Source organism: Megalops cyprinoides, chromosome 11 (genome assembly GCF_013368585.1).
Source record: "Megalops cyprinoides isolate fMegCyp1 chromosome 11, fMegCyp1.pri, whole genome shotgun sequence".
Taxonomy (NCBI): domain Eukaryota; kingdom Metazoa; phylum Chordata; class Actinopteri; order Elopiformes; family Megalopidae; genus Megalops; species Megalops cyprinoides.
This window is the reverse complement of record NC_050593.1, coordinates 13264325-13276537: the sequence shown is the minus strand read 5'-3', so window position 1 is coordinate 13276537 and position 12213 is coordinate 13264325. Positions and strand designations below refer to the sequence as shown.

Here is a 12213-nt window from a genome sequence, read left to right as displayed (position 1 = left end):
TGTCTCCCCAGATTTGCAGGATGGCACAATATGATGTTTTAACTAGCAATCAGCCAACAGTTAGTCCCATTGTGAGGTCGCATGTTGTTAACCCCTCACCCACAGCTACAACCTAGCACCTGTCTCAGGTCTGCATCGTTATGATTTAGTTGCCCTTTTAGGCCCGTCGATTTTGATTAACAGCACGACTTCATCCTGACTGACGGGAGGACAGAATGTTCATCATATGGCCATATGTTTATGACATGCTAATTGGAAACAACTGTACCTACAGCTTTCATACCTGGATTACAGCAGTTTAACCAACCGATTATCATTCCACTATTGAACAGATAAGTAGACAACGTTTATGTTTGAGTTACTCTTGAATACTACAAAATGACAAACCACAAAAATCACTGATAAAAATATGACACACATAACCAATGTCACATAAAACATTACGCCCTTAAAATGTCACGTTAATGTCTAATTAATAAAATTATGGCACAAGTATGGAAACATTATAACCGGTATTGAAGAATAAAGTGGTGCAAAATAAATGTATTGGATATGACTTTTAAATGTCTGTGTGCTTTCTACGTTACAAGAATAAATGAACAAATGTATTTGTACCAATCTCATATGATAAAACGGGGCAAAGTTCATCATTGTCACAGTCATACTCATTTGATAAAATCTACAGGCGCAGATAGAAATGACATGTAATCAATAGCAGTTTACAATCCCTCGTTCGGCAGCATTCTACTGGATATATGCCACAAGCGAATGCAATGGCTGCCTAAGATGTTGACATGGCAATCAATCCATTAATTTAAGCCTAGCATAACTCCAGTATACTGCTTGCACGACTATGTTGTGTATAAACCTTTCTGCTGTGAAAACCTCTTAAGATTTAGCATTGACATTAGATGTATTATTGTCTTTGTCGTATAAAAGAATGAATACTCTTTCGTGGCTACTATAGAGGGACTTTTGTTTAGTAGTATATTCCATTAGTGAACAATAACTACCCATTACGTTCAGCGGGTATATGGAAACCAGGCGACAATCTTCAACAAAGAGCTGAAGATCTTACAAATTACGGATCAGAGAACGCTTTGTCTTTGTTCAGGGGATTTCGGACGGTCTTTTCAATGGCACTTTACTTGGCAGTGCGTGAAGCGGCAATCTAACAGCGGATTTGGGTTTCAGTCGCGTACCATATGTTAGCGTAGGTAACAGGTTGGAGTCGGCGGTACTGAAGCAATTCACTAAAGACAAGGTCCTTTCTACAATCTTAAATCAATTACTTTATAATGAAACCCTGTGGGAGACTGAAACGGAGAGGATCAAACGCCGTTTAGCCTCGTGGTACAATACAGACTGAAGCATGCAAATACTTAGCTCCTATGTAGGACTATGCGGACTGAGCACAGCAACGTCTAGGGCATTTTTCATCCTTGTAACGGGAGGGACCTTGGATATCCATACACATACTGTTTTGTAAATACCACTTGCCTACAAGTCAATAGAACTCCTGGGAAATAGATGTGTCAAAACTACCAAATGAAGCCAAATTGTGCTAAATAACTAAGGTCATATTCCTTCGCACGAACTGAAGCACGAACACGTTCTTTGCAGAGATAAACAGTACAAAATCATTAAGTAACAAACAGGTTCGTAGGCTCCCATTAATCACGCCATGGGCTGATCTTCTTTACATAAATCCCTGCTCTTACATTGTTTGCTTTCGTGCTTCAAAAATGAACAGAAGGCAGCTTCCGCAATCCGACAATGGTCAACGAAGACACCTTAAACTGTAAATAACGTCCCCCTCCCCTTCCATGTCAAACTCTTGGAGGCAAAGATGGTGTCTAATAAAGAGTGTATTCGAGCACATTGTGTAAGCACGAGTCTCTGTTAAGCTAGCTACAATAATCTTGCATTTCCTATCTTAGCAGCTTTTGGTTCTTGCTATTGTGACATTGGTTCCATTTATTTGATTCCAGTGTCTGGCCACCTACTTTTCCTATTAATATAGGTGGGCTTTCCATAAGGCATCATTGCAATTTATTGGAGTCATTTTTGAGGAGTATGTTGCAGAAGAGCATTTAATTATAAGACCTACTTAACTAAATACATTACTCGGTTCATTTGCAGTGCTTAACAAGTGGCACACATACACATTTTATTTCGAGTGGTATAAAAATATTTTGGTTTAAAGGCCATTTTTATACTGTAATAGGCTACTTACAAAGGATGGACTATCTGAAATAACATTATGACTGGATCAATCAAAGGACATCTCGAATTTGCCCGAAATTGCTCCCTTGACTGTTTATTTAAGCGTTATTGCAGGACAACAAATACATGCCTATAATTGCTAGCCGTGTCTACATCACAAGATTTCACATTAAGTTGTGGTGAATACAAGTTTACAAATATGAGCGAGGGCTGTAATATGTTTTCCTTACAATGGTGTAACTCAAAGGTAGCGAGCATTAAGCAACCTTAAGCATCCATGAAGCCTATACTTTTTAATGAATACTAGCTCACTCCAGCGAACATATACAAAGTTACCGTAGCACGCAATTGCATTTTAAGGCGTCAGTAATGATATTTCTACCGCAGTTCATCTCGCCAATGGATCTTTTTCAGTGTATTACTGGACTCAAATCGGATCGCCACGTTGGAAAAAAGAACGTTCACTTCCTGCCTGTGCCCTGCCAGTGTCTTGGCTGCGTAACAGGTTTAGCACAAACCTGTTAAAGAGGTAACACCTTAAACCCTATTCAGGGAAACCCCCATCAATTTTCTGCAAGACACGTGACGGCCCATATGTCATATCGTCAAGTATCTATAGGAAAACATGCAAATTACAAAGAATGGTCTCGAATACGGCATACTTCAAATGATTCGTTAGTCACATTTTATTTCACTTCTACCGCCCAATATAAAATGTATAAAAGTATGTGCATGACGTAAATATATTTTCCATTTGTAGACTAATCAGTTATGAAAACTATAATTTCCCCATAGGCTTACGTAGGCCTTCCACATACTCGGCTATTGATAATAAACGAAGAAACAACGCATTGCCACATTTAGATGGAATGGGAAAATCATACCAGGAACATTTGATACAAGATGTGCAATCACTTTCGAGGCAACTGAGGTTAATCCAGATATTTACAGCAGTTTAACACGTTAGAGGCGTTGAGCCATATAGTTAAAAGGATATCCAGCAGATGGCTACCTAACCACCGCACCGTCTGTGACCCACAGAGGGCCAAAATTATTTATCTAATCCATACATCCACAAGTGGCAGACAGCCCAGTGACACTCAGGGTGCAGATTATCCAGGTTATTTGACAATTAACGACTTAATTTAAACCCCACCACGCTATCCTCTTAAGCGTTATATTAGGCCCGAGGAGCCTGACTTGATTTGCATGTTTGTGTGCGCATGGTATGGTTCAGTAAAGTAAAATGACATTCAGGATTTTATTAATCGTGTCATTTATCGTAAAATACATATCTTTAGAAAGTCCTTAGAAAGTCATAATTTTAAATTTTACATTTACAATCGCCACATTGTTACACCTACCAAAATGAATGTTAACGCATATATTAACATTACTAGCCTGTAGTATTACGATCATTGTGAAAGGACACATAATTTAATAGTCTCGTTAATGACTCAATTCCAGAATAAATCATGCTGATAAAACCACATTATACGCAAATTATTTTTGCAAAGGCTATATTAAAAAAACAACAACAACAAAAAACATGGCAACTATTTATTGTGCTGTGTATATGCATGTTAATATTCATATAACCGGTATTTAAGGGCATACACAGTTTTGCACATGGTACAAACAAAGCAATATTACAAATAATTTCTGCCCACCCATGTAGATATTTTAAACCATTCCCAGCAGTGATGCCATTTGTATGACACAAATTGAAGACCGTTTGCCTTTTGCAGGAAAATACAAATAAGTGGTGAGTAGTAGGAATAGGTGCCTTTTGGCTGATCAGAAGAAGATCATTGGTCAACAGATGAGCTCATTTGCATAGCGCACGGGTTAAATCCACTGCCACCTCTGTTGAAGTCAATTGACACTGCAGCTGGCAACAGCCGGACACGACGACTACAACACGGCTTTACATTAGTTTCTGTTTTATTTTTCAAAGTTGTTTAACATGAGTTCTTACAAACTTAGAACAGAAGCTGCAAGTGTCCTGTTTTTTATTGCGCTATGCTGTGTGGAAAGTACGACAACGAAGTACTACACCTACGAAGAAGATGCTCCTGGCACGGAGATTGGAAATCTGTCGCAGGATTTGAAGATCGACCCGGCGGAGGACCCAGAGACAAGTTTTCGATTTATGCAGAAGGGAAACTCTTCTCTGATTCAAATGCGACAGATTGACGGACTTTTAACTGTCGGAGAGATAATTGACCGGGAGCAACTTTGCCCTCAATCACCTCGATGCATGATTACGTTTGATGTCGTCGCCTTCTCCAAAGAAAAGTTTCAACTGATTCATGTGGAGATCGAGGTGAAAGACATTAATGACAACTCACCCAAGTTCCCACACAACGAAACGTACCTCGAGATTTCCGAAGATGTATCGGTGGGCACGCGATTCCCGCTGGACATTGCAGTCGACCAAGATGTCGGCAGCAACTACATCCAAAGTTTCCAGATTTCCTTTAACACCCATTTTGCTGTGGAAACACGGAGCCGAGAGGACGGGGTTAAATATGCAGAACTTGTACTAGTGAATCGACTGGACAGGGAAGTAGAGGATTCTTACACAATTCAGGTGACAGCTACGGACGGAGGGAGTCCCCACAGGTCAGGGTCAATGACTGTCCATATCAGAGTTCTGGATTCCAATGACAACAGCCCGGCTTTTGAGCATAGCTCCCTCAAAGTCGAGCTTTATGAGGACTCACCCGTCGGTTTTCTTCTCCTTAAAGTACATGCCTTTGACCCAGACGACGGTCTTAATGGTGAGGTAGTGTATGCTTTTGTTGAAGATTCATCAAACGAGGTAAAGCAGGTGTTTCAAATTGACCAATTTTCCGGCGCCGTCACCCTAAAAGCATTGGTTGATTATGAGACCAAGAGGTCGTATGAACTGAATATCAAGGCTTATGATTTAGGCGTAAACTCGGTCCCGTCTACTTGTAAGGTTGTTGTGGAAATCGTAGACGTAAACGACAACCCACCAGAAATCAGCATTAAACCGATGACTTCCACGAGTGATGGAGTCGCGTACATTACAGAGGCCGCTGCGGAGGAGAGTTTTGTGGCTTTAATTGGCACCTCGGACAGAGATTCCGGCTCAAACGGGTACGTGCGCAGCAGTTTGCACGGGCACGAGCATTTCAAACTGCAACAGGCTTACGGTGACACCTTCATGATCGTTACGACCACAACTTTGGATAGGGAAAAAATTCCAGAGTACAACCTAACTGTTGTGGCCGAAGACCTGGGCTCTCCCCCCTTCAAAACCATAAAGCACTATACAATCAGAGTAACTGACGAAAACGACAACCCTCCCCTTTTCAGCAAGGCAGTCTATGAAGTTTCAGTTATGGAAAATAACGTCCCCGGCTCGTACATCACCACTGTAGTAGCCAGAGATCTTGATATGGGCAACAACGGCAAAGTCACCTACAAACTCATAGATGGAGAAGTGCTTGGGGGTGCACCTTTATCAACATTTGTCTCTGTAGACCCAGTTTCAGGGTCACTGTATACCGTTAGGTCTTTTAATTACGAGTCAGTGAAGCAAATTGAAGTCCGCATCCAGGCCTCTGACAGGGGCTCCCCTCCTCTGTCAAGTACTGCCTTAATAAGAATCAAAGTGATAGATCAGAATGACAACGCCCCACATATTACATATCCCATTTTAAGCAACAGCTCTGCTGACGTGGCTATACCTGTAAACGCACCTCCTGGTTACCTCGCTCTTCACGTCAAGGCGCGAGATGCAGACGAGGGTGTGAACGGCAAGCTCACTTTCGAAATTTTAGAGGATGAACAGATGCTTTTCTCTATCAACAAGGAGAGCGGCGAGATTGTTCTGAAGTATGGCCTGACTCTCGTGTGTGGAGACGTGCTGCATGTCAAGATCGGTGTCTGTGACAGCGGGAGATTGCCTCTGTCGACCAGTGCCACTTTCCGGTTTGTAGTGACAGAAATGCAGCCGTTGGAAGACCAGATAGTCGTTGTTCTGAAGTCGGGCGAGGAGGAGCTGTCGGAGCTGGACGTGTCGCTCGTCATTATCATTATTCTTGGCGGGGGTTGCGGTCTTTTGCTAATAGCAATCGTGGCTGTTGCACTTTCATGCAAGTTAAACCGAAAGGGGAGAGATTATGACTCAAAGAAAAACGGCACACGCGGCCTTTTTGAAAGGGATCATCTCCCCATACACAACTCAGGAGATTCCAATGTGTTCACTGCATCCCGAGTCGACGACCACAGTACGTCTTCACATCACGAGTCCAGCAGCCTTTATTCAGACAGAAGTGGAGATTCGCAGACCAAGGTAAGGCCCTCAAAACTGTACTGCCAATGTTAACAAAGTCGTAGCAGGCACGTCAGTTTAAATACAATGAAATAAGTCACACTAGTACGAATAATTGCTTTCTGCTCCTTCAGGTCTTCCTGCCTTCTTTCAACATGAAGCCCTTTGAAGCAGTATCCCTGTGGCCCTGTGAAAAATATAACTTGCAGCTCAGGTAAGACCACTGATCACAAGACCAGCCTGTGAGCATGTCAACAATTGATTCAATGTATGTTCCTTTGCGTTATAATTTAACCAGGAAATAAGGCCTTGCCCAAGTCCCACACAGTGTAATTAAATGCTACACCTTTTGATATATCTTTCTGATGATGTCTCTGATCATAGTATCACACTTGTATTGTGTTTTGAGAAGAGAACTCTACAGAAAAAACCTTTGGTGAAATGGGGCTCACTGCACAGCTGTGTTGTATAAGGTTTTGTTTATCACGAGCATCAAGCTATTACTTGTCCTCAGGGTGAAAATTCTCCTTTCCTAAATGGGTCAGCAATTTTTTTTCCAGATGCTGATGGTATTATTTCTGACAGTGTACATCAATAATCAGATAGCATATCTGATGCAATGGCGCGGTGTCTAACATGTTTCACTTTATTCACAGTGGCATTGGGAACACAGACCAGCTGAGCGTGAAGGACAGTGGTAAAGGGGACAGCGACTTCAATGACAGCGATTCTGACATCAGTGGGGAGGGATGCAGGAAAAATTCCAGCACATTTCACCCCCGGGCAAACAGTGAGTGTCTGACCTCTGTGTTTGTTTTGCAAAAACAGCATTTTCCAAAACTGTCATCAAGATTAAGATGCACATGTCTGCAAAATTATACCATCCTACAGACTCACAATCTACAGATTAGCAGCAAATAGTCAATTAGCAACCTGTAAAAAGACATAAGGACAGACGAAGCTTGTATTCACAGAGAGAACATGTGAGAATCCAGTATAGCTCTACTGCAGATCTTTTTGTCTTACTGTAATGGATAGTTGTGGCATAAATTAACTTTACGTGACATTGTGTTTCAGGTTCATTTCTCTCAGGCAGCACCATTGCTGTGGATCGGCAGGAGAGATCCCGTGTTATCCCCACTCACACCACTGCCCCCCGTGGGAGTGGGTACACTATAGCTTTTTCCCAAACGCCGGCCTACAGCAGCCCTCATTCTTATGGCACCACTTGGAGAGACTCAAGCTACGGAGCCAACAACCCCAGAGCCAGAGTCATGCTACAGACATTTCCCCGGGCAGGAACATTGCTCCCATCCTTCTGTCAGTCAGAGCGGCAGGCAAACACCTGTCATGAAGCTATGGACTCACAGAGCCAAGATGTCTCAACATCACCCCCGCTGGCAGAGGTTGCTACTACCTTTTAATGTCTAAAACATTCAAATGCAGATTGAAATCCTGCAGGGGAAGATATTAATGTGTAGTGGTGGTGGAGGTTGGGCATAATTGAAATGCAGAGGATTTTTTTTTTTTTTGTCACAAATGTTTTTGTTTTTGCTGAAATCAACAGCAGACCTTGTGTATCAGGACTTAGAATGAGGTTATTCACGCTTGTGAGACATGTTTGTGAATAAGGGGTTAAAGTAAACCCAGTGTTTTCAGGGAATAAGAGAAATACATACACAAGCACACCTTGATCAAAGCTGCGTTACCTTGAAATATGTGAAATTGTTTGTCCTGGTGCACAATTTATGTTGCCTATGTGTGAATATTTAAATGTCCATACCATGTATATATGTAAATACGTCTTTTTCATATTTATTTAAACATTTTTGAATTTTTTGGCCATTTGTGGATGTAAATTTCAACCAGTTTGACTGTTCTGGATTAATAAAATCACAATTCATGTGCATTTTATATTCATGTAGACTCAATTTTTGTGTACATACACTCTGAGATTTCTTTCCTGGGAATTTTTTTTTTGCACTTTGCAATCAGGTTTAAAGCATTAAGTTCAAATGCTGCCCCAACTCAATGTTGTTCCAACTCAGCATAAAATATATATCTGAATAAGACATACATGTACACATATTTACATGCAGTCCTTAGGTTTTGAGGACTGATGGCATGTTTTGCTAATCATTTTGGTCTTGAACAACACTCCTTGATTCACTTGATGTAGCTGTCCAAAGACGGCCCCAGAATTGAGTTACATGCTTATTAGAAGCAGAACTATTGCAAGTAACCATTATCATACATATGCAAGGAAGAGAGCAATGATCAGTGGGATGTGATAAAACTGTATATTTATCATTCAGTAAGCACCAAACTCTTGAATGTTTGTCATCTGAGTGTTCTATTTTCACACAGTTGTTTTTTTTCCCGTCCTTACCAGACCTAACCAATGCTATGAATTTTATTAGGCACATGTAGAGAAGCTGGCTGACACTTCTCACAAAAAATGAAAAAGATGGAGCAAAAGTTACAAAAACAAATTCCCAAAGGAACCAGCCTGAGCACACAACCAAACTCCAACTCAAACAGCCTTTTACTGTCTGCCCACACCTACATTTAACAGGCCTTCTATTAGGCAGGTGCAGTAGGTGCTGGCCTCATTACAGTTAAACACACCTACACACACAATTAGAAATGACAATCAACAATTCAACTATGAACTTGCTTGAATGCAATTGATAGGCATGAGCTCAGACTGAAAGGGTAGCAATTTGCTCTCTTTCACAGCAAGGTATAGCATTTTGTATAGAGCAGTCGGGAGTGCTACACCTGAACAATTTCATGATTTACTGACTTATAAAGCTTCACCTATAGATCTGGTGAGACCTCGAGAATCTCTCAATGACACATCCCCAACATGCACATGCATTCACACACAAATGCCAACAGACCCATGCATAAATGAAACACTTGCACTGTTTTTTTAATTGCATATAGTCAGGGGAATGGAGAATTGAGGACAGAAAATTAGAGAGCTGCATGCTAGATTAATTAAACTGAGGTAATGTGAATCAGACATGTACTGCGCTTCAGAGGAAACTTGCTCAGAAGTGTCACCTGAGAAAATTAACAAAGTATTTCCAACATTAACATGCTCCTCAGCCACGCTAAAGCACTAAAGTTGTGTGTGCTCGGGTAAAAAAAGAAAATGAGTAGAGGTAGCCACACTTGCTCTGTAAAAGGTGTTCACAGGATAGCTGGCAGGCTATATTTTACATTCCCATAATTGGAGCGGAGAAGGCTAGATTGCAGAGGAGGCTATCCAATAATTATTCATGCCCTTGCTGATCTGTGCCCTCGTCTACACAAAATAGAATGAATTCACATGCAGCTCTGGGTGACCCACGGTGACCCTGAATCAAGAAACCCTTGTCATCTGATTCAGAAGTGCATGTGCCCTGGTTGCTAAGCAGTACATAATCATCAGCACAATGCTGTCCAAATGCTAAACTGCCACCGCTTGCTTCAAATTACAGCATTTTAACCCACCTTTAAGAAAAGTGCGGCATGGCTCTTTGAGTTCCATGGTTATTTTTAAACCTTGCGTAACCACAAGAATCACTTGACAGATGAAGTGATAGAACTGTTTTTCCCACAAATCTATAATAACCTATGTGCTGATAAACATAAAATTCTGTCTGGCTTTCTATTTTTCAATGTGTCTTTGTGTTTGTGCATATGCTTTGCATATCTTGATGCTTTATTCATGAATGCATGCTACTATATATATATTTCTAACTAGCATCTGAATGAGGCCCAGCAAACACTGAAGGAGAGGGTTTAATAAATAGAACCAAATGTGCACTGAGCATGACAGCGCAAAAAATGTAATCAACATGTCCTCTTCAATAAGGACTCAGTGGAGAAGATCACATTGATCTAGAGACTGAGCAAATTGGTAAGGGTAGAAGAAAAGCAGAAAGTGATGTGGGAGGAGAAGGAACAGGGAGTTTTGTGGGAGGAACGTAGAAGGAGCAAACTTATTCAAACAACAACATGTCACATTCACAGCAAAGCTGAGTCCCAGGGTGAAGTTCAGCAGTAAGGACAGATTTTGGTGTTACAGGTGAAGTGCAAGGGCCGAAGGACAGTGCATGTGTTTCGTGTCTCATTATCTTTTTAATATGTTTATGCAAAATAACAGTACTTTTCCCCACTCAGTTCCATGCCAGGTACACCACAACAAAGGCTTTGCATGCATCATTAGTAGCACAACTATTGAGAATGTCATATTCTTCCCCAACCATTCCTTCACTGACATATGGTCTTCCTCATGGTCAGAATCATGCACTGATCATATGACTAATTCTAATTGATTTGCAGATTTTTCTGTTACTTTTTCCTCCACTTCATACAAATTAATAAGCAATGAAAAATGTACATAGCACTGCTTATGAGAACATGAATTTATTAGTACCAAATCAGATAAGGAGACAGTCCTAATTAATATTGAGACTCATTTATTCTCTCTTGTGCAATTATGATTATGCAGTTTCAATTACACTCATCCTAACAAGAGGCAGACAGTAATCTATATTATCTATTGACAGACTATGAAACTGCAAGGTTGCCTAGTTACAGATAAACAAAGTCAGATTCAATGATTCAATTCCAGCAGTCCCCAGGTCAGGAGTTCATCATAACCATTAAAAATTTCTGCACGGCAATCCCAACAGAGTTACTATAGTCAGAAAACTGTGTGAATGTTGTCAGAGAATTCTCAGTCTAACTCACTGGGTAACCAGTCTGATGGGGTTTTGGTTGAAACACCACAGATCCTCATTAACAGAGACTGAAAAACCTATAAAGCCTGTTTTATCTTTACATGAGACCTTCAGCCAGAACTGTCTGGTGTTCAGAGAGACAGGATTGCATATATGGAGAGCTGGGCTGTCTCAGGTGACACCACAGAAATTCATGGGGCTCCTGCCTGCACACATCACAGACGGGCAGCACTCACACCCCGGGGTCTGGCACCACTCTAGGACTTGCAGGGAGCAGTCGTTTGGTATCAGAAACGCTGCTATGAGAGAGAGTGTCTCTCCTGCTGAGCGGGACTCTGCAGGGGAGCTCATTTGGCTGAAGTGGCTGCTGTTACGTGTTCTCTGTCTGATATGAGTAGCCAGCTCTGTCAAAGAAGAGCGCGCAGGGAACTGGCTTCAGGGAACTTTTAACCCGCTGAGGACCACCGACAAAGGGACCTGGAATGTGAATAACACACAGAAGCACCAAATTAGACATTTTAAAGAAAAAATATAAATATGCATGAGGCAGCTCATCCTGGTTTGGCAGTACGCTGAATCTGCTGGCCTGTGTTCCAGACAAGAGCTTTTTTTTACATCATTCAGACCCTGTACCACAAGTGCTCTTTTCAATTCTGTACCCGATCTGCCTCAACTGGATAAAAGATAAAATTAGATAATCCTTACTTAAATAAATCTTCCACCATCTGAGACAGGGATTATGCGTGTGAGGACTCAAAATTACCAAAGATTTTTAATATCATCTTAATTTATGAGACAGAACAACTACAATACGTGAATTTTAAATTGCTGGCATCAATAGATTGCAGGGCAATCTCTAGTCCTAGTCCCCAAGGTTGAAGGCTCTTAAGTTTATCATTCAATTCAACAAAGCATTATGTGAAAAAATCTCCAGTACTTTTATTT

The 12213-nt window shown here is 41.2% G+C and overlaps 1 protein-coding gene across 1 annotated transcript; it reads left to right on the top strand.

The window, feature by feature from the left end:
• The first annotated feature begins 4192 nt into the window (after nucleotides 1–4192).
• On the top strand, nucleotides 4193–7956 carry pcdh8 (protocadherin 8). Its single transcript, XM_036540808.1, has 4 exons — nucleotides 4193–6553; nucleotides 6667–6746; nucleotides 7189–7322; nucleotides 7610–7956. Exons 1-4 carry the CDS (start codon nucleotides 4193–4195, stop codon nucleotides 7954–7956), a joined length of 2922 nt encoding a protein of 973 aa, XP_036396701.1.
• The last annotated feature ends 4257 nt before the right edge of the window (nucleotides 7957–12213 follow it).